Genomic DNA, 23,377 nt, shown 5'->3' with positions numbered 1-23,377 from the left:
TTTTTTTAAACAACATTTTCTAATCTATTTTTTTTTAACTTCCTTTGTATGTATCTATTCAATTATATTTCATATTATTTTGAACTACTCATCAGTCCCTGATTAATTAAACAGGACGTTTTTCAATCACGAAATTAAGTTACCAAATCAATAGTGTTCACTAATCTGAAACCTTCAGACAGTTGTTTCATGGATCACTCTGAGAAAAGGAGCCTGCTGCATGTCACTGTGTGTGTCTGTTTCTCAGTGTGAATTTCAATAAAAAATACTGTCAGTCACCGTGCCCAATGTAGGTTTTGTTATTTAAAGTAGTGTGAAAGGTTTCTGACAGCTGACCATCACCCTCAGTGTGACCGACAGACAATAAAAGTACTTGACAGGATAAAAACGGGGGATCAATCCTCTTTTTGAGTCAGTTTCAACATAACATTTGTTTCAAAAATGTGTTTGTTTGTTTGTTTTGTTGGGAATATTTGAGAATTTCGTGCACAATAAAAATCGTGTTTCCTGTTGTACATTAAAGAGAGTACTCCCAAAGTTCAGCAGACATGCAGTCACTCAGTCAAGGTTACCTCGAGAAGGCATCATCCAGTCCATCATCCACGTCCTGTTGGCACATAAACAGAAATCAATGCATGCATCAATTATTTCATATTACAGATTGGACTATTTCATTTGGCTGAGTCAGCTGTTTCTCATAACTAATTTCATCCAAGTGGCACACAGATTCATTAATAAACTGAAGGGTCAGACATTGAAAAATGCATTTGTGATGTTTATGTGGGTAAGAGACTTCAACGAGATGGGAGGAGTTTGGAAAAAATTAAGATAAGGATAATTTTTTTTTGCATTACAGTAAGCTAGGTCGTCAATCCAATTTAAATCTTTGTGCATTGTTCTAATGTATAACTTCAATATGTCCAGTGTATACTTAAACTACTATGTCATTTATGTAATGTTATTCAGCCCTCTGTAAGGCTAACATGAAAAACTACTCTAAGTCAGAGAGGTGAGCATTTAGAATCAAGACGGACAAGCAAATAACATCTGATTTAAATAAGCAGAATTTCCCCCCATTATTAGAATCAGGAAAACTATGTAAAAAAGGTAGATGAACGTGTGTGAGCTCATTCTTTAGGAAAGGTATTCTTAATGATATGGCGACCTCTAGTGTTAGGAATCCTTTAAATGCACACCAGGATGGAGATTGATAAGACTCAGCAGTACAAACATTTAAAATTCCTACAACAATAGAATGAAACTGCTCCGATTACTGAAAAATGAAACTGAAATAAAAAGAGCCCTCCAGCATATCTGCAAGAGTTATTTTTTATTATTCACGGTAAACCCCATCTGAACATTTTTAAATTATGAATTAAATTAAGTAAATGTCATTGTTATAGGATCATGCTGAGGGTATAGCTAACAGTACTTCAGTCTGATTCATGACTTTGACAAAATAAATACTCTGCAGTGACTTCTTTCATCACTGTAAGACATCTGTCAACACAATAGTTATCTACATCTTGTTTTGGTAAATATTGACTCAAAGTGAGAAATGACATCCAGATTACATATAATGTCCTAAATTCCCCAAATGATGAGATGTCCGGGTTTCATTTAGATTACAACTTCACTTACAGTTTTTTATTATTATTGAAGATAATGTGACAGTACTATCTTCATAGAAAACATAAATTTTAAGCATTAAGACTTTTCCATACAAAAGGAGAAAGACACTGATATTGTGATTTAAAAAAATTCATACAAAAACATCTCAAAAGCTACAAATAGCTTACAAGCTAGCACCAATACTGACCTATGAGGATAATGGAAAAATGTTGACGACCTCATAAACAGCTTGTGCTCTAAATACATTAGCAGTTATTTGCGTTTATATATCCTTTTTTTTTTAGATTGAGGACAGTGGCAGCACTAACACACAACATGTAACCTGAGGTGCTGCAGCAGAAATTGGATCAGAGGTATCATAAGTAAACTGTCATCTAATCATAAAACAGGTTTAAAAACATCATTTTGAATCCAATCAGCAGTTTTGGATGCGGATGGTGTGACCTACCCAGGAGTCGTGTTTGATTGGTCTCCTTCGTGTCGGGTTACTTCGAGGTGAGGGCGAGCTGAGTGAGGCGGAGAAGAAGGGCCTCCGCAGCTTCTCCTCCATCCTGACAGGCTTATGTGTTTCTGGATCTGACAGAGTCGCCAGGTTGCAGGCGAGTTGACGGAGGAAGTGAAGTAACGCAGAAGAGAGAAGAGAAAAGGGGAGACTTGTAAGTTTTCAGTCTGCAGCACAACCATTACTCTTCAGCCTGTGGCACTCCCTGCTCTCTGAATTTAAATCTTTTCATCCATCTCTCAGTGCAGGATTACTCCTGAAGTCCTCCAGGCTTTCACATCACACATCTTTCTGGCCCTACGACTCTACTGCAGGAAGTGGAACACGTTTTAATGGAGAGAATTAGGAAAAGCAAGCTATTAACTAAAATCAACCTGAATGGTTGATTAAGTCTCTTTTTTTGAAACCCTTTGACACCAAAAAGGAGCAGAAAAACATTTTGACCTATAAAAATGTCAGGCCATTGGAGGGTGCTTAGAAAATCTCCGGCTCCCCTGAATGACTAATGAGTGGCTTATAATTGGCCGATTTGTCCCTCGACGTGATTGGCGGCCGTTTAATTGGTGTGTCAGAGGGTTCAGTGCTAAACTATGAAATTACTAGTCTGGCTGTTGAGTGCACGCAAGAACCAGAAAGGTCATTTAAATTATTATCATAATGGAGATGAACACAGAAGCTTTAATTCAGCATGTTTATGTGAAACTGTTTGTGAGGATGATTACATCTGGAAGAATTTACTCCAATGTATCTGCAACTACGTACTCTGAATGTGCAGCTGATTACCTTTCACATTTTTAAAACAAAAAACTGTGATCATTGTGTCTTTACTGATGACATCACATCATGTTTTATTCATCATTTAAAGTTTAAACATCAAGTGAAAAAGAAACGAAGACCTGCCAATAAATATAAAACCTCTAAACAAAATGATTTTTCCAGCAACCAGCGCAGATAAATTAGCACTGGAAATAAAATTACATTACGTAAGCTGACAAGAATAAAAGTTTTAGAAATGTTAGGATGAACTTATGGAATCAGTTTTAAAAAGCAGTTTAACTTGAATTCTTTATTTCTTAGTATTTAATTAATCCTTTTAGAAACTATTGTGGTCATGAGCGTTTAGTCACAGAATTGATTGTTTGTTACCAAGACAACCATGTATCTAGCGACAGTTACACAGGATTAGCTGGGGAATGTCAGACTTTGATCTTGAACCCATCCAGCACAATAAGCTTCATGTCATTGTGTATATAAAACATACTGTGGATAAACACAATCAGACCTACACACCTCCTGGAACACACTGAGTGTCGGTCGCCTCCGTCTGCCCGTTGTTTGTAGCACAGGAACAGCAGGTCCGAGCCTTCTTACTTTTGTCTGCAGATATGAAGAAACACAAAAGAAAACCAAAATGAATCCTCCAGTAAGAATAGGTCTCATCTTTGTGATCCATCGCCTTCCCTTTGTTCAGTTGACTCACCTTCCTGAGCAATCTCCCACAGATCGAGGGCTACTTTAAATGCCTGAGCTACAGTTAATGTCACAGCCTGGGCCTGCAGGGGAAAAGGGAAAATGAACACAGTTTCCAAACACACAGGGCACAATTTAAAACATAATCAACAGTTGTGATGACATTGGGTGAAGAATGTTTGCTTTAACATCTTTACAAAGATTTTTTTTACAATTTGCTGTGATAATGAGATAACAGTTTCATTCTTATAGATTACTTAAAAAGGTTTCACTAACACAGAACAATCTTGTGAGCTGTGGGGTAATCAGCCACAAGATGGCGCCACACACCATCTACATTCAAGCTTTTTTTTGCTGGTGCCATTCATTGTATTGAATGTTCAGCACATAGTCCAGACAAACTAGCTTTTACTGCACACATCAAGAAAATACAAACATAAAATACACCCATTTCAAAGTGTCTGATCACATACGATCTTCTTCTTCTGGCAGAGGAACGCATGGCACTCCAGGGTCTCGTTGAACTGACTCTGGGAGACGTAGGCGAAGACCTTATCCTGAGTTTTATCTGCTGTGCAGTAAGAGATTCTAGGAAAAGAGAACGCAGAAAAACAAAAGAAGCATTATTGAATTTACCAACTCTATAAATCCCACTGACATGACTGCATTTATGATGACAAATGAGACACTGCAGCAGAAAGGAATCAATGTATGACATGAACGTCTCAAGGCAAACATCCTATTTATTTATATGACATGCATGCAAACAAAGAGAAATCCTGTTCTGTGCATTAGCTGGCTGCCTGCACTCTCCATCACACCTCATATATCAAAGGAAGCAACACAAGCATATATGTCAATACAGGGCCATAACTTTTCAACCCTCAACCTCTTGCATATGCATAAGCTAACTAATCATGGCTGGATGAAAGCAGTTGTTCTGAGTATTATGCTGATGAAGTCCCACAGCTGGGGATGGAGGAGAAAGAGACTGGAGAGCGGCGGTGACATCCACGAGAGATGCTACAAGCTTTCACTGGACTTTTCAGTGCCCTATATTTTCACATAAAGTGTATTTGATGCTACATTTTGTCCCAAATGTAAACACAATATTTCTTTGTGGATTGAATTGTTCAACAGTCACCTGAGCTAATAAACGTTCAGGCAAGTGTAAGAATATTGGAGGACAATGCGAAAGAACTAAAGATGCTAACTGGTATTTTTCCTTTAAATGCTCCGTCGCCATCAAATAATGAAATAAATGAACATAAACATATTTGTGATTGGGCTAGGCTAACTTTTGTTAAATTCTCTACATTCAAGTTTTATTTTTTTCACTTGAGACAACTACATAAAGTCCTGTGACACTGCTGGAAATCAGATGTCTGAAGTAAACTTCCTGACAGTCACGTAATGTATTGCTACTCCTGTTGAAATGTCAGCATTTCTTGTGTCGGCGGGGAAATGGGAAAAAAAATCTCGAGTTACGAATCGATCTCCGCTGTGACTGCAAAGCACTTCAGACCTCATTCCCAGCAGTCACACTGAATCTCACCTGGATCTTATTTCTAGCTTCAAGACATCTGAATGACTTGCCTTCCATGTCCTATTACATTCAACAGTTATCTAAAACCAATCTCGAACAAATCCACCACCATCCAAAAAAAGCCTGTATGGGTTCACTGAAACGACAGACATAGATCCGATGGATTTGTTTTGCCAGATTTTATCCAGGCTGTTCGAAGCCGTATTGATCTGGAGTCAGCCTGTGTGTCTGCTACCTGAACCAGCAGAGCGTGTCATGTTTGTGGCTTTAAATAGACGTGTAAAGGAGCCACAGAGTGACACCCTTGACCTTTGTCACTCTAATTAAACACACATCCTTTGTAATGAGCAGGACAAGGACAAGATTGGGTGCATTTGACCCTCATTTCGCCTGGTATAAAATTCTGCTACACTGACAGAAGTCGTTGTTTGTCTCTTAATCACCTGGTATCGATTAGTTTGAGACACCCATTGAATGTGATCTGCAATGAGTGAAGACGCCACAGGACTGCTGTAACCGTCATGTTGATGTCTAAATTATCTTTCAAAATTCTACGCTGTATCCAAAAAAAAAACAAACATCTGCAGCTGGCAGCCACTCATCGGCAGCCCGACTTCAATGAGGAGCACTGACAGTGCAGCAATTTATTCGATCAAACAACAAGCATGAAAATACAAGCCTTCACACTTTCCTCTCAGAGTGTTTGCTGGCTTGCACCACTGATGCATGACCCACATTGTAATGCCCCTGACACCAGCCTCTGTATTTCCCCCCTTTTCTTTCCTCCCTGATACAGCCTCTATTTGGACCTTAATTGCATAAAAATGAGCGGAGAGAAAAAGTTGAAAGGGGTGGCCTATTTAACTTGAGAAAACAAGTGTGATATAACCAACGTGCTTAATTTAAACTTAATTATCATCTTATTGAGATGTTGAAAAAAACTTTCTCTCTATTATATCCTTTACAACCTGAACTTGAGTTTTCTTTGTGGAATGTCAAGGATTTGCATCTTTGCAGTGTTTATGACCTTAATTGATTTGTTTTGTGCATTCATTATTATAATAAGATAATAATGTATATACTATACAATGGTTCAGTCTCATTGGCAGCAGCTTACTTTCTATCAAAATTAAATTTAGAAACTGCAACAATGGTTGAGCATTTGTGGGCTTGTCACAAAGATTAGAGCAATGATGAGATAATCAATGCTTTGGGGTGGAACAATAAATCACAGTTCTATCTGAAAGGTCCATTTTTGAACTTTTTTTTTAGGAAGTCAAGTTAAAGTTTGCACAAAGGTTTCTTCTAGTAATCACAGACAGGCAGATACTTAATGCAGCCAAAAGAGTCAAAGTTTGGGAATGAGCAGACTATTCTCTCTTATTAAAATAAAAGAGACACAAGAGAGAGTTCTGAGACAGAGTTACACTTTCACAAGAGATGCTATCCAACGTCCACAAAATGTTGTTAGATGTCCCACAACATACAGCTGTAGGCAGAGGAGAAATAGGCAAATAGGTCAGTGCACTTCAGCGCCTGTGAGGATAAAACTTCAGCAGGAATAGTCTTCATTGAACTGTGTTTTCCATCCAAGTATTACATTGATTGTTGGGGAAATTATGTTTTCTCCTGTTAGCAAGAGCTAGACTTCTAATAGTGTTAAAAGGGACTTCTAGTAATGCCTGGTTTTCCTTCTTATATGGAATCCATGTGACAACTATGTTACCCTGAATGAATACGTTACATTGGAGTGAATGCACATTCAAGATTTCATCTGTCTGGTAAAGACTTACAAGCTTGTTCTTTGAGAGTGTGTCGGTGTGTAAAGAACTCCTAAAAATCCCTGTGTTTGCAGATTCACCTCATCACAGGACAATTAGAATACGAGAAATGAATTACTGCCAACCAAACAATGGATCATATTTGCGAAAACAATCCTCGAGCTTGAAACAAAAGCTGAAGAAAATAATTGACAGCGTGGCAACGTTTTCACTAGGCATGAACAACAGAAGCTGAGCTGTCAGTCTGCATCATATCTCCAAAGAGGCTCTGTGGACTCGAGCCTTTGATCTCCTCTGTCTCGAGCACCGCTGTTTGTGCGGCAGCAAGGGAATATCAATGGAAATATTTTAATATTTACAGTTCAAAGCCTCAGTAAAACGTCACACATCAAAGCCATGTGTGAACACTGAATAAAGCAGGTATATGCTGTTCAACAATGCACTACTATTGTTTACTTTTCACTCTTATCTTAAGTTCAAATATGAAAAAGGAACATCAGAACAATTTGAAAATTCAAACAAAAAATGTTCAAATATTGCCATGAATATTCAGACACACTGTTTAAGAATCTGACGGACACATCTCACAGAGCTAACGATGTGTCAGAACATGGAGCCTCATTACCAGGTGGACTGTCAGTTATCTTTCAGCCCTTTAGTGTTGCTCTGATTGAAATGCTATTTGGACTCTCAGAGCTCCCGTCAGAATATTAATCAGTAACACCAGTCCAGATGGAGGCTCAACACCTCACAATGTGCTGCGCATAGGGATATGTAAGTATCAGTGTGGTTAGATAGGACCAAGAAATAGTTACATTTAATGCCAGCATCTTTTTCTAAAGCCAAAAGAAAATAGAAATCTTCTTTTTTCCAGATCTGGTCTAAATTATGCCTCCCAAAAAAAAACATCTGTGTTCATACCTTAACTCCATCCGCCAGCTCTGAAATATTTTCACACTTGTAAGTAAAAACATCTCTTGGTGTCGCTCTGAGCCTTATCCCTGCCAACAGTCTGACCTGCAGCAGTGCTACAAGGAAGTACTGCTCGTGTTGGAGGGTTCAAGCTGATGATAAAACTATTTCAAAGTCTGATATTGCAAATAAGACACACTGTAAGCTGAAAGTTCGCTGTCTGGAGCAGAGTGCTTTTAAAGTCTGCTGATTTAAATATCCTGATATAAAAGTGTGAAAACTTGAATGTAAATAACAGGATCATAAGGCAGTGTGTTCGGGTGTGTGTGTGTGTGTGTGTGTGTGTGTGGGGTTGTGGATGGATGGTGGGTCATGCCTTGGAGGATCCCATTCCCAAAGAGATGCACTATATCTTCAGACTGTTTTCTATCCTCACTAAGCTCCCCCCCCCCCCCCCCCCCCCCCCAAGGGGAAACAACCCGACCTCCACTAACTGTGAATCCACAATTAACTCGAAAAAAACACACATTTACATACACACTCTGTGTGTGAGGTGCATACTTCAATGCTCTCGAGTCAATTCATGTGTGGACAGGCAGTATGTGCAAACAAACAAACACACACACCTTGTGTTTCTCCCTCTTATTTGTTATGCACAATCAGCAGTCCATTTGATCCATTCTCTGAGAATCCTCAGTCTTTCACACTTCACTTGTTTTCTTGGCCAATAAATGGATTATGTGCAACTAAAATAAGACACGAGAAAGGAGGGGCAAAAGGGGAGAAGGTCTACAAGGAGGGTGGGGGTGGGGTCTCATAAAAGGGGGGGAAAAAAAAAATAATCAATCTTCAGTAAACCAAAGCTCTGCATGTGGCCCCTTCAATCTCTCCACTATCATCACTCTGAAACTCGTGCAGTCTATACTCCAAAGAGGCCAATTAGTCGCGGGTATTCCTGGGTTCGTAGCCCTGTTTATGTTAATAAGAGCAGAAAAGAAAGGTCTATTATAGAAAGTAAAAATGAAAGGGGGAAGGAGATGAGGGGAAGCGGAGGAGAGAAGAGGAGGAGATCAAAAGACGAGGATGATTCCTCTTCGCCTGTGGCCTGTCAGCGCTGATAAGGTGGATCAGAAGGGGATGTGAACCAACACACAAACACACACACAAGCACACACACCGATACACTCAAATGACTTATCCCTGTCTATATCACAGCCTGTTTGGTAATCACAGTCCAGCCATATGATATTTAGACTGTAATCCTCGATGACATGACGCCGGGGCCAAATAACAGGATGCTTTCCAGAAAGAGGAAACCAGCCAAACGTATCTCAATTGACACACACTTCACTGATTTGGTAGAGGGAGCTGAGCATGTAACTGAAGGGGGTTAGCTTTCATTGACGCTGAGAGACAATAACAGACCCCCCCCCCTCAGCGAACCCCTCCTGCCCTCACATTATTGCCTCCCAGTGAATTGATCAAACATGAGAATCACAACAGCTCTGAGCAGATCGTGGTTTAATCGTGCAAAAGGAGCCAAGGCGATGGACAGAGGGGAGAGTGACCTAGATAGAGGACATCATGCATCAGATGAAGCTGATTACTTAGTTTTGAGAAATCAACTTGAAGGATCCCCAGCATTGTCAGGCATAGGTGATGACTGTTTAATGCAAAAAAATATGAATAGAGTTTTAATATTTGGTTCTTAAACAACACATTTCATAAACCCATGTTAACTGGATATTATTGATCAAACATTTTTCATAGTGAGGCATGAACATGGTTGAGGTAACTTTATTAACACTTTTAGTTACACTGTGAATTCAGTGATGGAATTCTTCGTGGTCTGCAAGAAATGTTCAATTATCTGCATGAAGCCAGAACTCCTCTGTAAATGAGGTCAGTAGGACTCTCACTGTGACATACTAAAGAACACTTTTTTTTTTTTTTTTTTTTTAAGTAGACTATCTATTGAGTAAGAATTAGCTTGAAATCACATTTTGAAAAATACTTTTTGAAATGGAGTGAACTGTATGCATTAGCTTTTCCATAATGAGCTAAATTATGTCTAACATCGAGGGCAATAATTACTTTATTATCACATGCACTATTACTTTTTAACATGGGCTATATTATGTTTTAAAGGTTTTATAGTCATGTGCAGATTTATTTTCCCAAACACATCATCACTTTATTTTATCATGTAGAATGACGTTCAAAATCATATATCAAACATTCATTGTATATTTTATTCATACCTTTGAACTTTACTATCAATACAACAGCATTACTTTTGTACTTAACTTACTTTGTTATTTATCTCATCATACATCTATTCAGGCATGGTCTCAATTAACAATCCACTCAATACTTTATTATACTCTTCATGTTTTTGGATTTCACTTGTATTTGATGCTCTAAAGATCTTCTGTGTCACTATACTTAATTATTTTGTTCTGTAATGTTGGAGAAAAATGGCACCAGAATTTCCTTTGTGATTAATAAAGTTATGTCTTAACTTATTCTATCTTATACTGAGTTTAAAGTCATTCAAATCTGCAACATAAAAAGCACTTGTCCTTATTAGTGCCTCCACACTGCATGCTTCTCTGTCGGTATTATAAAAGCTCAACATGCTAATGTTAAGTGATGGTAATGTTGACCATGGTCAATATACTCATACATTTTACCAACACTCTATGTTAGACAACACATTTAAACCCAGTCTCGGTGCTGGAGAAATGGGTCAGTGGGCCGTCGATCTGAAAGATTTTCAATTTGGAACAGAGCAGAATGCCTGTTCCCAATTTCACAACAATCTATCCAAGCCTTATTAAGTTTTTTCACTTTAAACACAAAGAATGAACCCTTAGTGGTGCAACTGTGAAGAGAAAAGATCTTAAATGCCAGAAGGATTCATATTCTGGAAACAATGAATGTCTGTATTTAATTTTCATCTTATGGATATAGAGTTACTTCAGTCACTGTCTGGCAGACTGAAAGACAGAAGGACAGATGGAGCGATGAACAGCATGCTTCTCAGTAACATGGTGCTATGCAACTAGCATGTCTAAAAATATCTGTATTCAACTCGAATCTGAGTGCAGTCTGGTGCGGTACAAATTTGCACTCTGCTGGAGTGTTAGTCTCAACCAGCCAAACCACTGTGCAGGTTTCCATTTGAAATCTTTTTTAATTTAGCACTTTTATTTACCTGTATATGGAGACATTTTCTACGAGGTCTGTCGTCTCCGAGTCTGTGATGATGATGCCTTTCGGTGAGACCGTCAAAGTCACTTTCCGAAACTTTTTAGAACTGGCTCTGGCCTATGGAAAGGAAATACACGCATACATTAAAAATCAGACTGAGAAAATCTTGCCACAGGTGAAGTCAGATCTTGCCCGTCACTCTGACATAGATAAAAGATGATCTTACATCTGATTACACACCAAGAACCCTCTAGTGTGACAGTTGCTGTGCAGAACTAAGCAGCCTGCATGAGTTGTCCCAGAAATGTGGGGAATTTATAAAAGGTGACAGAACGGAATGGGGGGGGGGGGGGGGGGGGCTGTGCTGCTGCTATGTGTAGCCCAGAATGAGTCCTTGAGGTCGGGCTGGCAGCCATTCACTCCCCCTGCAGATCTGCTCCATCTGGAGTTTCAGAAAAAAAAGGGCCATATAGTGCTGAGCGTGCGGACTGCGAGAGCGCCTGTTGACAATGACAATGACCCCCTTACTGTGCAATTAGCTGGCAAATGAGAGCAGTTTAGTTTCACAGCCAGATGATATCAGGTTAAAAATCAGTAGAGTGACGGTGCTGGAAAGCAGAGGGGAAAGAAGAGATGGGGGATATAAAAAAAGCAAAGATTGCATCATCTATTTCTACATTCATGTTGCATCAGAGTACTTGTACTTTGACGGGAGGTGAACTAAAAGCTAAAAGTGAAGAGGCTTTGAGGATGAAAAGGAGTTTGATCTGTGCTGGAACAAACACTAAAGGACTTCTGAAGGACAGCGGGTATGGTGCTGAGATTCTGTAGCAGCCTAAACGCCCAGGAGAACAGCACACTCTGCACTGCGCTTACTACATGGAAAAACCATCATTATGATAAGAGAGGCAGAGTGTGCTGTGGCTGATGGTGGCAGCTCATTCATGTAGGAAGTGTTAACAATCACATTTTCTTCTGTCATGTTACTCGTGTTGTGCCAAAAGGCAAAAAGCAATCTGTCAGCCTGAGATACGCCAAGTTCAGCGTCTCACTTATACATCAGGTCCCCCTCTGGTCTTGTCTTATCATTTACTGACTGAAGCATGTAGGAAATGGAAAAAGTCATGAATGTATTCAGTAATCCCATTCAGGCTGATTGGTTTCCAAGGGAACAGACAGAGACAACAGAGTGTCTTTCTTTTGTGTCCTGTTGTAAATCAAGTGAATCTTAATCCTGCCATTAGGTTTGGTTGAGTTTGTAATGAAGAAGCAGGAGATTTGTGATTGTCTGCCTGCGCCACACTTTTCTTTCTGCAGAAAAAGCCAATAGAATAGACTTTTTATTGTTGGCAGGATTCACTGAAAAAGGGTGTACATGTGTGTGAGAATGTGAGAATGAAAACGTTTCAATTATTTGGGGTGTTTTTTTCGTCTAGAGCCTGAAAGTTTTCAGAAAAACTGTCAATCGATTTCAATCTAAGTTGGAAAATCTTGCAGCATTCTGATTGGATGCAGAAAACTGTGCTCAGTTAAATCCCCTGTTTGGCTCCGTGTTGTTAAGTAAACCTCATATCACTGCTTTGACTGCTGCACATGTGCTGCCATTGATAATCCTGGATGTAACAGCTGGGTTTCCATGCTGCCAAAATGACCTTGATAAAAAACATGAAGCCCACTGATGAACATGCCGAGACAAAAACAGTTTGAGGAAAACAACAAAAGTTCAAGTAAGGCAGGTACAGATTTTACAGATTCTAAACTTTTTTCATGGAATGAAGCGACTTTAAAGTCCACACTGATACATGAGTACTAAAATAAATATTTTTCTACAGTCATTTTCAGACCATGAAAATACTTTCTCTGAACTTAAACTAAAAGATTTACAGCCATAAATGAAATTTTCTATAAAAATGCAGGCATCCTTTCAAAGTCTGTGGTACCTTAGGTTGTAATGAAGTTATGTGAAGATACACATTTCCCTGGTTCAAAAGAAAGAGGTGAATCACATCTAAAATTAAAAAAAACGTATTGCCCTTTAAATCTTTCTGATAATGTGCACTCTAGTTTGAGGCGTTAATTTCACGAAACCCCAGGAGAATTTCTATAAAAAGCATCGCTGTAATTGAAATCGTCACAATGTCACTTGTGTCTTGAAATTTCATGCCGCAACAAAGACGCTGACCTTGCAGACTGAAACGTATGCAATGTTGCTAATATCAATATTCATACATTAAAATCCATTAAGTTATGCAAGACTTGTCGAGCAGTGTCTCTTCAATGTCAGACTTAATATAACTTCCATTTTTAAGGCTGTGTGAGTCTGAAGCGGACCTGACTGTGACTCACCGTGGCAACAATTCTGCGAATAGCAGCTGAGGCCATATCCTCTCCTTTAGGCTGGCCCACCAGAGTCATACCCAGGTACTTCACGTTGAACACCATCCCCTCCAGCAGGGTCTCCTTCGTGTCTGTCCAGTTCTCTGGCAGCTCTGCTTAGACAAAAGACAGCAGATCATGAAATCAACAAAATGCTCTGGTTAAGTTTGTACAATAAGAGTCAAAGGTATTCAAGACTACAAGCATCTTTTTCATATTGGGAATGGGTTCTCGCATAATGAATACAAATGTGAGAAAAATCAATAGTTTATGAAGGGTTGCCTAAATACTCTATTTATAGTTAGTGTCAGTCTTTAATGTTGGTTGAGCATACCGTTTCCAATACTCAGCACTGACTGATCCTCACAGTCTACACTATGCATAAACTTTATGAATTTAAAATGCATCTCTGATACTACTAACTGAGCCTGCCTGCTTTCACTGCTTGATAAGTAAACAGTATTGATCTCAGAAAATAAAAAATGCTACATAGGCCACAAACCCAGAATCCACTGGGCTCTGATCGACTGCACAACATGGGCATCAATATCCTGCTGGGATGTGATTTCCAACCAGTGGCACCAAGCTGTACTCTAGCTGATCATGGTGCACAGAGGAGGAGGACGACTGTGGACATGAAGAGAGCTCCAAATATCTCTAAAAAAAAAATGTCCATTAAAACACAACATCCTGGGGCGCCGGTAGCGTAGTGGTTAGTGCTTGTGCTCAATATACGGAGGCTGTAGTCCTTCGAATGGGCAGCCTGGGTTGGACTCCTTTCCCGAATGTCATTACCCAAACTCTCTGCCTGATTTCTGGTTTGAAACTAACGATGTACGGATGGACATCAGGCCACATTTCATGTGAAAATACAAGTTTCAATAACCCAAAATCAACCCGAAGACAACAGCTAATATTCGCATTCAACCGCAGCTGTATTATTAATGTTTCACAGTGACAGGCATATGATAGCAAGATGAAAACTCCAAGCTAATGGCACTAGTAGCTAATCACAGTTAGAATGAGAACAAGGCAGATTGATACAGTAATGTAAAGCAACACTTACTTTAGCCAGATAATGTTTTTTTTAGTTTAAACAAATTATTGTCAAATTTGCCTCAACATTTTCACTATCCAATACATTTCAAGAAGCTGGTAAATCAAGAATGTTGAAGTCATTTTTAAACCTGGAAATAAAATGTATTTTAACAGCAATCAAACATTATGACAGCATCTGACCTTCTCATCCTTTGCATGACTTCAGAAGAAAATGGCCACTGAGTGAACATGACGGTTAGTGTTCTACTCCTTTCAGAGACAGTTCTGTTCATTACATACACACTGAAATTGAATTAGGAGGTTTAGATTGAGAAAGAGTATGGACAAAGAAGAGCATGCAGGAAGAGAGTGAGACACAATCAGTGTCCAACACTCTGTTCTGCAATACTGGCACCAAACTCTCCACATGGGCTGATGGAGCCATCTGTCACTGGCAGGCCCCATGCAGCTGTGAAGGCGACCAGCAGAGAACACCATCCCCTCACGACGCGTCCAACAACTCTGAATTATTAACTATCTTTAGTCAGACTGAAGGGGCTGCTTTAAAACCAATGAATATATTTGATGACATTAAATGTGACTGCTGAGGTTCATGGCGAACAGTAAGGTTTGTTCTTTCGATGTCCCGGATCAGAGCTATGTGAGGGGAAGGATTAAAAGGTGTCATTTTAAGAGTTCATTGAACCAAGACAGGTTCTCTAACGGTTTATCGATCCACGAGGAAGGAATTCATCCCCTCACTTTCCAATTTCCATGTGAGCCAGAGGTCAAGCTCAGCACACATGGTGTTAGTCTTTGGCACTGAACGCTGAAGGAACACAATCAAATAAAGGAAATGATTCCTAGACGGGGTTATACTGTTAAATGTATTTTAAGGAAATGAATGCTCCTTTATTCAAAGATTTATTTAGGAAGGACAGTGGACAGAGTCAGAAATCAGGGAGAGAGAGTGGAGAATGACGTGCGGGAAAGGAGCCAGAGGTCAGATTCAAACCTGGGCCGCACTTGGAGGACTAATAGCCTCCATACAGTACACAGGGTGCGCAAACTAACCACTGCTCCACCAGCGGCCCTAGGATTTTTAATGCTCTAAACATCACAAACAGAATTTAATTCATGTCATTTGTATTGGGGTGGGATTGAGATTTTTTTGTCCAATACCACCCTATTAAAAACTGTTTGGTCTATTTTTACCTATAAAGGATGATGAAATTGGAACCTCATCACCAAAAATGACTTATAGGAGATAAAGCACCTGGTGATACAAGCCAGATTTCAGCTTTCAAAAAACCATAATGAAAAGATGGAAACTACACTAAATAAATTATATATATATATATATATATATAATTTTTATCCTTTTTTAAATTAACTTGGCGATAGTTGCTACTCTTAGACTAACAAGCTTACTATCAACTGCTAGGGCCAAGGAGCAGTACAGCTTATATTACTACACTATTTAATCTTTTGGTATCACAGATTGATGGTTCGTTGGAGAGCATACCATGTTTTGTGTCGTAGCCAAAATGCAATTTACAGATCATGCTGGCAATCAGAGATTAAATGTTACTTGGGGTTGTGTTACTTAAGGCTATTGGTTACATTTTACCATAACCTATAATGATAACTTAATTTACCTGGGACAACCTTTCACAAGGTGTTTTTTTTTTTTTTTTTAAACATGCAAGCGGTTGACAAATTTGAAAACCAACTTGTTGAACTATAACTTTGCTAGAAAGTCTCCAACATTCATCTTCTCAGCTCACATAATTTTTTTATCATTAGCACTTTTTTTTTATTATCCTTTAAACCAACGTAAAATCAAAGACCCACTGAGATCCATTAGTGGAGGCTGTGGATCAGTGGTAGAGTCGGTGGACTCTCTGGGGTTTGATCCCCAATGTGTCCTTGGGCAAGACACTAAATCCCAAATTGCTCCCGCTGCTGGGTCAGTGACATGTGAATGTGTGTGAATGGATTAGTTAATACTGATGGATACTTTCCTTAGCAGCCTCTGCTGTAAGTGTGAATGTGGTGTAAAAAACATTAAGTATAGAAAAGCGCTATACAAGCTCAAGTCCACTTAACATTGTAATTAATAATTTGAGCAGTAGGTCTTCTGTTGGAGCGAAATCAAAATCACAAGAAGTGATTGGGCTTACCAAAGAGTCAACTCTCAAAATCAAAAATATAGAGCGCTCAACCCTGAACCAGTATGGTTTTGGTCATCCCAAGCTGTTGACTTGTGGTCAAGAGATTTACTGCCTGGCTGCACCCTTCAAAATGTCACAGCAGCACAAAGCTGAAGTGCTACAGTCCATATTGTGTCTTCAGCAGGCTACACACATGAATTATTAAAAGGGCTCCATGTTGATGCTGCAGGGTTTCCAATATATTATCCCCCTAAAAGAGGAGCGCTTAAATTTTTAATAAATCCTGTGTGTGTCTTCAGAGGGGCTGGGACTGATAAGAGTGACAGGAACAAGCGGGGGGAGGCTAATTGGATTTTAACATGTTGAGGGAAATACTGAGGAAGAAAGAAAGTGTGCAATATGAGCTTTTATTATTAGCATCCTGTGTGTTGTGATGTGCGTTTGAGTGTGTGCCAGGGTGATCTAATTTAAAATTGCACAAAACAAGATTAGGAAGGGCCGGGCTGTGGCGGTGCACCGATGACATTTGCATCTTTATCAAACTGATGCCTGGCAACACTTTGACACACCGGCTGTTGCAGCAAGTGTTCTGATACCATTATGTTCACACAAGAGCCTCACAGTCGGGACGCACTAAAGGAACCAATGCATTGTAACAAAGGAACAGAGCAACTGAACATTTTGCTGCACTGGGCCTCAAGCAACACAAGTTATAACACCATTGCCCTGAGATGTTCAGCATTGTAAAATATTTGAAAGTCTGCTGAATGAGCATTTGATAAGTGTCGCACTTCACAGTAGTTGATCCGGGCTGTTGTAGTAAAACAAGTACCATGTGCTCCGCACGCCTTCAGCTACATGCAGCGATCACCAGCTGTCTCTTTGAGCTCCATGCTCAGTAATTGAATTTGCACTAAGACGTCAAAAACGTACCCGGGTGAATTCTGCTCCAGCTGAACACCTCCATCCACTGTTAATTAATAAAGCAAACAGGAGCGGGAAGATACACAAGTAAGTCAGGGCATATGCACTGCGGGCACACATATGATTATTCCCAGGATAATTGCAGAAACTGTTTGAGTAAGTGTGAGCTTCAGGGTCAAACTGCAAAAAAAAAAAAAAAAAAAAAATCCTTTTTAGAATTTGCTCAGATCAGTGAATAGGCTATTTTTATCAGGCTTCATCGGTTTCACACTCTATCTTGGTACAAATCCAATGAAATAAAAACAGCATCAATATGTCAGTATAAGGAAACATTCAGCCTGCTTTTAAGACCCAAGTGACACCCCCATCCTCCAACATCCTTCTTGATCTAATCTCTGTGTCGTACTTTTTTACTCATCCGATGGAACTTTGAATCTAGGACACCACCTTGACAGAGAAAATAGGCCGCACATTCAGGGATGATGGGCTACCATGGTGTGTGAGTGTGTGTGTGTGCGTATGTGTATGTGTATGTGGGTGGGGGTATATCTGCTTTTCTGATTCTGCCCTGGAGGAGGAGGAGGAGGAGGAGGGGGGGGGGGGGGTGTAAAGCTAAGTCCTACCTCTCAAGCTTTTCCTCCTCTTCTTACCGTTCTCCTAATTCTATCCCTCCGCTCAACTTTCTCACCTCACTTCCTCTAGCTCGGATTGAACCCCCCCCTTCAAAAAAAAAGAAATCCCCCTCCTCACATTTATCTTAGAGGTTGGCCAATTAGAATGGCCTGGGAATATTGAGTATCTCTCATTTCAGAGCTACAGCGCCAACTACTCCTCAAACATTTACTGTACCACATCAACAATAGCAAAGATGGAGTCCAAAAGACTTTGTTACTAAGCAACAACAGATTCACCAACAGCTCAGCAGCAGCCAGGAGGCGGTCCCTGATAATAGCGATACTGAACACCTTGGCCAGGCATCAAAAGACGTGTACACACCATATAACGGTATCAGATAACAGAAGAATTACCCTGGAGAACCACATGAAGCTCCCAACTCAGGAATCCCATAAACATCCAATGAGAAAAAATACAAAACTGTGTCATGATTTAAAAATTATACCACTTCGCCTTAACTCCACAGTCCTCTCAATGATTGAACGTTTGCTGCCTTAACAGAGTGTTGCAAAAGATTACAAAGCAAGTCTTACAACAGTGAGAAACTGCAGCAATGCTGTAAAATATAAAAAAATAAAATGTTAAAGGCCAATTTTAATATACATATTCCATCTGCAGGACTTTTTTCTGACCAATAATCACACTTTCACTGTTATTGCAATATGAGCATTCAGATGAAACTCATGACTAACTCTGAATTTTTGCAATGCATAATTGAATTAATTTATGTAAAGAAGCAATGATTTCTCACTCAGTATGTGTACATTTTATCCTCTGGATGACGGCCTGAGTATAACAGCCACTCTAAAATGTACTCTTTCGTTTCTGTTAATAGCGCTTCATATCCAACACAATATTGAACAATGCAATCACTTATTTCGCTCATATTGTGCAATCCATAGATCTCCAAATTATACAGTAAACGTTTCAAATTTAGCAAATCCTTAAAATGTATGTCTGTTTATGCCTAAACAGAAGAAGGTTTGGCCTTTTTGCTTGAAAAAGTAATTCATCAAAACAACCTTGGAAAAAAGAAAAAGTACAAAAAATAAAGACAACTTTCAGTCTATCTGCCAATCATGTCAGCTTTATTGTTAAAGTGACAATTAACGTATCAGTAAGACAATTTCATGGAAGTATGGCTTAGAGAGGCAGAAACTAAAAATGATGAATTGAGGTCCCTTCCTTCATTATGATCACTAACCCCAGAGCAGCCATCTGCTTGTTTGCCATTAAATCACTATTAATTATAATTCCTGTGTGTTTTGAAGCTCTTTTTAATAGAGATTTCACTGAGCTCAATGTGACTTTTTCATTTTCTGCTGCCAAAACCTGTCAGACATAGACGCATGTTTGCAAAAGCAATAAAATAGATGATTGAAATCCTCGAAGACAATAAACAGATTTAATATGCGTCAAAGAAAACACATTCAAAGCACATTGGAGTCGACAAGGCTCTGCACACAGAAAACAATTTCCTTCAAGCTTTTATTTCATTTTCCCTGACTGGAAAATACCTCATGGGTAAAATAATCCAGGTTTATGAATCAACTGTTTGCACCAGAGACTACGAATGAATCAGTTCTTATGTCAATGTTTCAGCATGATCGGCTCATAAATTGCTTTCCATTTTCAATTTATATCTGCTGTTAATCAAAATGAAGATGATGTGGGTTATCGGTCTGTCTGAGCAGATGAAGACACTGCAAAGTGGAAGCTGTTTAGGATAGTTTTGGAATATGAAGGAAGAAATAATAAGTTTGTCTAACAACCACACTGAGTCGCTTTATAATTTATGGCAACAACTGCTGATCAGAAAACACAGAATCAAACATGAGCTAGCATAACTAGGCTAATTGTAGTCAATAATTAGCCTTCATAACATGAATTTACCAGTATAAGAAGGGGAACTTTTTAATATACATAATTTAAAAGGATAGTCAAATGTGTGGGTAATTCGTTTTCTTGTCAAAAGTTTTGTAAAACCATCATTTAAACTTAGCCTAGCACAACGACAGCTAGCTTGGCTCTGTTAGAAGGTAAAAAGTAGTTGTAATTTGTATGAATCAGCATAATAAATTAGGTTTGTTTAATCCACACAGAGTTAAATAATGAGTTGTGGTTTTACTGGACAAAGCCAGGGTAGCTATTTCACCATTTCCAGTCTTTGCTAACACGGCTAGCAAGCTGCTTGCTGTAGCTTGATATTTAGCATAAAAAAAACAATTAAAAAAAAAATCACAGTATTCATCAAGTTTAAGCATAAAGACAACAATATTTACCTTCATGCCAAGCAGTTCTTTCATCTAAATATGTAAATTAAAAATTAATTGTAAATGAACCAGTATTGAACCAGTATTGTGTTCGAGTATCATTTCTGTATCGAGTATAGTGACACTAAACTTGGTATCGGTATCGTAGTCTAAACTTTGGTGTCATGACAACACTACCGTGTGATTATTCATTTAAAAACAGCATTTACATGTTAAGTGTCGCTTCAAGCACAAAAGATAAACCGTATGATAACCAAATTATTCAAAAAGATCACAAAGAACACAATCACAACTTGATGAAAGACTGTCTTATAATGTCTTCAATGGTAATTACCCTTGACAGCAGTTATGATGCAAAACATAAGCCTCGACCCCCCCTCCCCTCCCCTCCCCTCCCATCCCCCTCCACCTTTAAACAGGAAGCATCCTCCAAAGGCTCTGTGAATGCTTAATTAGACAGGATCAAGTCCATATTTATATTCTGTATTAAACAGCCTTATCTTCTCGACTCTAAGAAGCCTGTTTTGTCCTAAGAAGTGTCCAGAGAATTAAATAAGATTAGCTATTATGCAGACAGCCATTATTACATACTCCAAATTAAAAGTCAATACAGACACTGACTAATGTTCCTGAATGACTTCCTGTATTCTATTTATAGCAGTCTTCCAACAGGGGATAACTGTGTTAATATTTGCTCTGCAGTCAGTGACAGTTGGTGGTGATGATGTTGGCAGGAAGACTGAGCCAGATATACAATCTTTGTTTTTCATGTCCAGGATGAAGAATTCACATTGAAGGGTGGCACCACAGTAACATCCACTTTAATGGTGTTTTAACCTTAAGGTTCTGAGTTAGACCGTGCTGGTTTGGACTTTAGCCTACATCTTGTCTTGGACTTGGATGTCCCTGCAGCAGCACTTTTGTAGGATACTAAATTAAACTAAAAAAAAAAAAACAGCAGGGGAAAATGTAATGTACACAAATTCTGCTTTAGTACTGTTTTTAAATCACCAGCCACGAATATCATAATATTTGAATAAAAAAAAGTCATCCGCTTCCAAGTCCTCTTTCAACAGCCAATATCTCTCCCTCCTTGGCGCTGGTTATGGCGACAGGCAGAAGCAAATATTTTAAATGAACAACTTTTTCCCAGCAAGGAGCCTCTCAAATGATGACTGCTCTCTAAAGATTCACAAAAAGAGTCACAAAACTTAACTGTAGTGGTGTTGGTGGCTAGCAATAAAGGTATTACTTTAGTAAAGTAGACCAGATCTGCCCTTACACCCGTCACTATGAGCTGCCTTAACACATGACCATGATAACTTCCTTTTTATTATTACCACATAGCCTGTTTAAAAGGGCAACAGCTACCGATCTCATATAAATCATTTTTGAATTATTCTTTTGGGTCGTTGGGGAGTGTTCTGACTAACAAACTATTTCACTGTTTGGTTATGAGGACAAGTTGACCCCTCTGTTGGTAATTAAAGGCTTTTTGCGGTAACACTTTTGTAAAACCATTTAAATGCTCATTTATCTGCTTCACCATGTTCCAATTAATCAAACACAACAGCACAGGAGGGGAGCTTGTGCGTTACAGACTGTTTGTAATCTGCTGACAGTTGTAATTTATCATTGACTAAAGGGCATTGAAAATGGAGGGATACTCGCACAGTAAATGTCCACTGAAAGTGCTTTGGATCACTTTTATTGGGTGACTCAGATTCCACTGTTTGTCTACGCTGACATGCTGTCGGTTAAATTATGATTTTCACACAAAAGCAATAAAGTAAATTATTCTACCGTATGCATGATTCATCCAAGAATAAATAATTCAGGTTTTAAAGACGTGTTTAAAATATATTTTATAATATCAATAAGTTTAAATGAGAAAAAAGGGGGAGAATAAACTGAATTCAAAAATACATAGAGAAAAAGATTATCAGGACTTTTAGACAAAAGGAATAGTCAAGTTCACTTGGAGAAAAAAAATCATGGCAAAATAATGAAACTCCATCTACAATGCAGACACTTCCAAACAGAGGGAAATCTTTCCTCACATATTTCTTCATAAAGAATAATCGCTAAGCACCGTGGAAGTATTGTTTCCATTAGCAATTCAAACAGGGTATGATTTTCTCTTTGCTGATATTAATCTTCTCTCCCTGGAGTCTGCTAGCTCCCATTTCATCATCTCCATCATCTATAAACAGCTCTCATGACAGGAATCCATTCATTAAAATAACAGCTTTCTTGTAAATATTTTGTTTTTTATTAAGTTTAAAGCTGTGGAGGATAAAAAAAAAACGGAAACCTCAGGTTCCTCGATCCCAATTTCCCATCCATTATCACACTGAAGCTAAACAAGTCACCTTGAAGAGGAGCTGCTGATCTAATCTGAGACGGTGTATCTCTCCAACCCTTTAACAGCTGAGGGCTTCCCACAGGAATCCCCTCTAATGCAGTAAAACACTTTAGACCCTTCAGCTGAGTGATGGAAGGTGGTCTGACACAGGCGGATACCGCAGACTCTCAGGTCTCAGAGGAATCACGGGGATTAGAGGAGTAATCAATGTTAGTGCTTGAGCTGAGATTTACAGTTTACAATGACTCATTTAAACTAAATGATACCCATCTGCTTGGTATATTTCTTTACTTTTCTTCACAATTATAATGTGTATGTTACAAGATTCTGGGTTGCTTTTGGTTTCAGAAAGTTGCTGTTCATGAAGGGTGTAAGTATACGTGTGGTTTCAGAAACAAGGGGGGGTTAAATCAGTTTTTCAAACCAAAGACATAAAAAGGTCAGTGATAAACTATAAATAAACTCCTGCCATTATGTTGGCATATATTTGTATGAA

The 23,377-nt window shown here is 38.9% G+C and overlaps 1 protein-coding gene across 2 annotated transcripts in view; it reads right to left on the bottom strand.

Moving 5' to 3' along the window:
• si:dkey-71h2.2 (low density lipoprotein receptor adapter protein 1) overlaps positions 1–23,377 on the bottom strand; it is a 42,521-nt gene that overhangs the window by 7,439 nt on the left and 11,705 nt on the right. The window contains exons 2-8 of one of the 2 annotated variants that reach the window (XM_020638869.3): positions 13,403–13,545; positions 11,061–11,173; positions 4,078–4,192; positions 3,615–3,687; positions 3,425–3,511; positions 2,081–2,202; positions 573–607 (exon numbers count right to left, since the gene is read on the bottom strand). In XM_020638869.3, the coding sequence (XP_020494525.1) occupies positions 573–607; positions 2,081–2,202; positions 3,425–3,511; positions 3,615–3,687; positions 4,078–4,192; positions 11,061–11,173; positions 13,403–13,545 (688 nt within the window). Of the gene's footprint in view, positions 1–572; positions 608–2,080; positions 2,209–3,424; positions 3,512–3,614; positions 3,688–4,077; positions 4,193–11,060; positions 11,174–13,402; positions 13,546–23,377 lie in introns of both variants that reach the window. The other variant, XM_020638868.3, reaches the window with a different exon arrangement.

This window comes from Labrus bergylta, chromosome 15 (genome assembly GCF_963930695.1).
Source record: "Labrus bergylta chromosome 15, fLabBer1.1, whole genome shotgun sequence".
Classification (NCBI taxonomy): Eukaryota; Metazoa; Chordata; class Actinopteri; order Labriformes; family Labridae; genus Labrus; species Labrus bergylta.
This window is presented reverse-complemented; position numbering and strand designations above follow the sequence as displayed.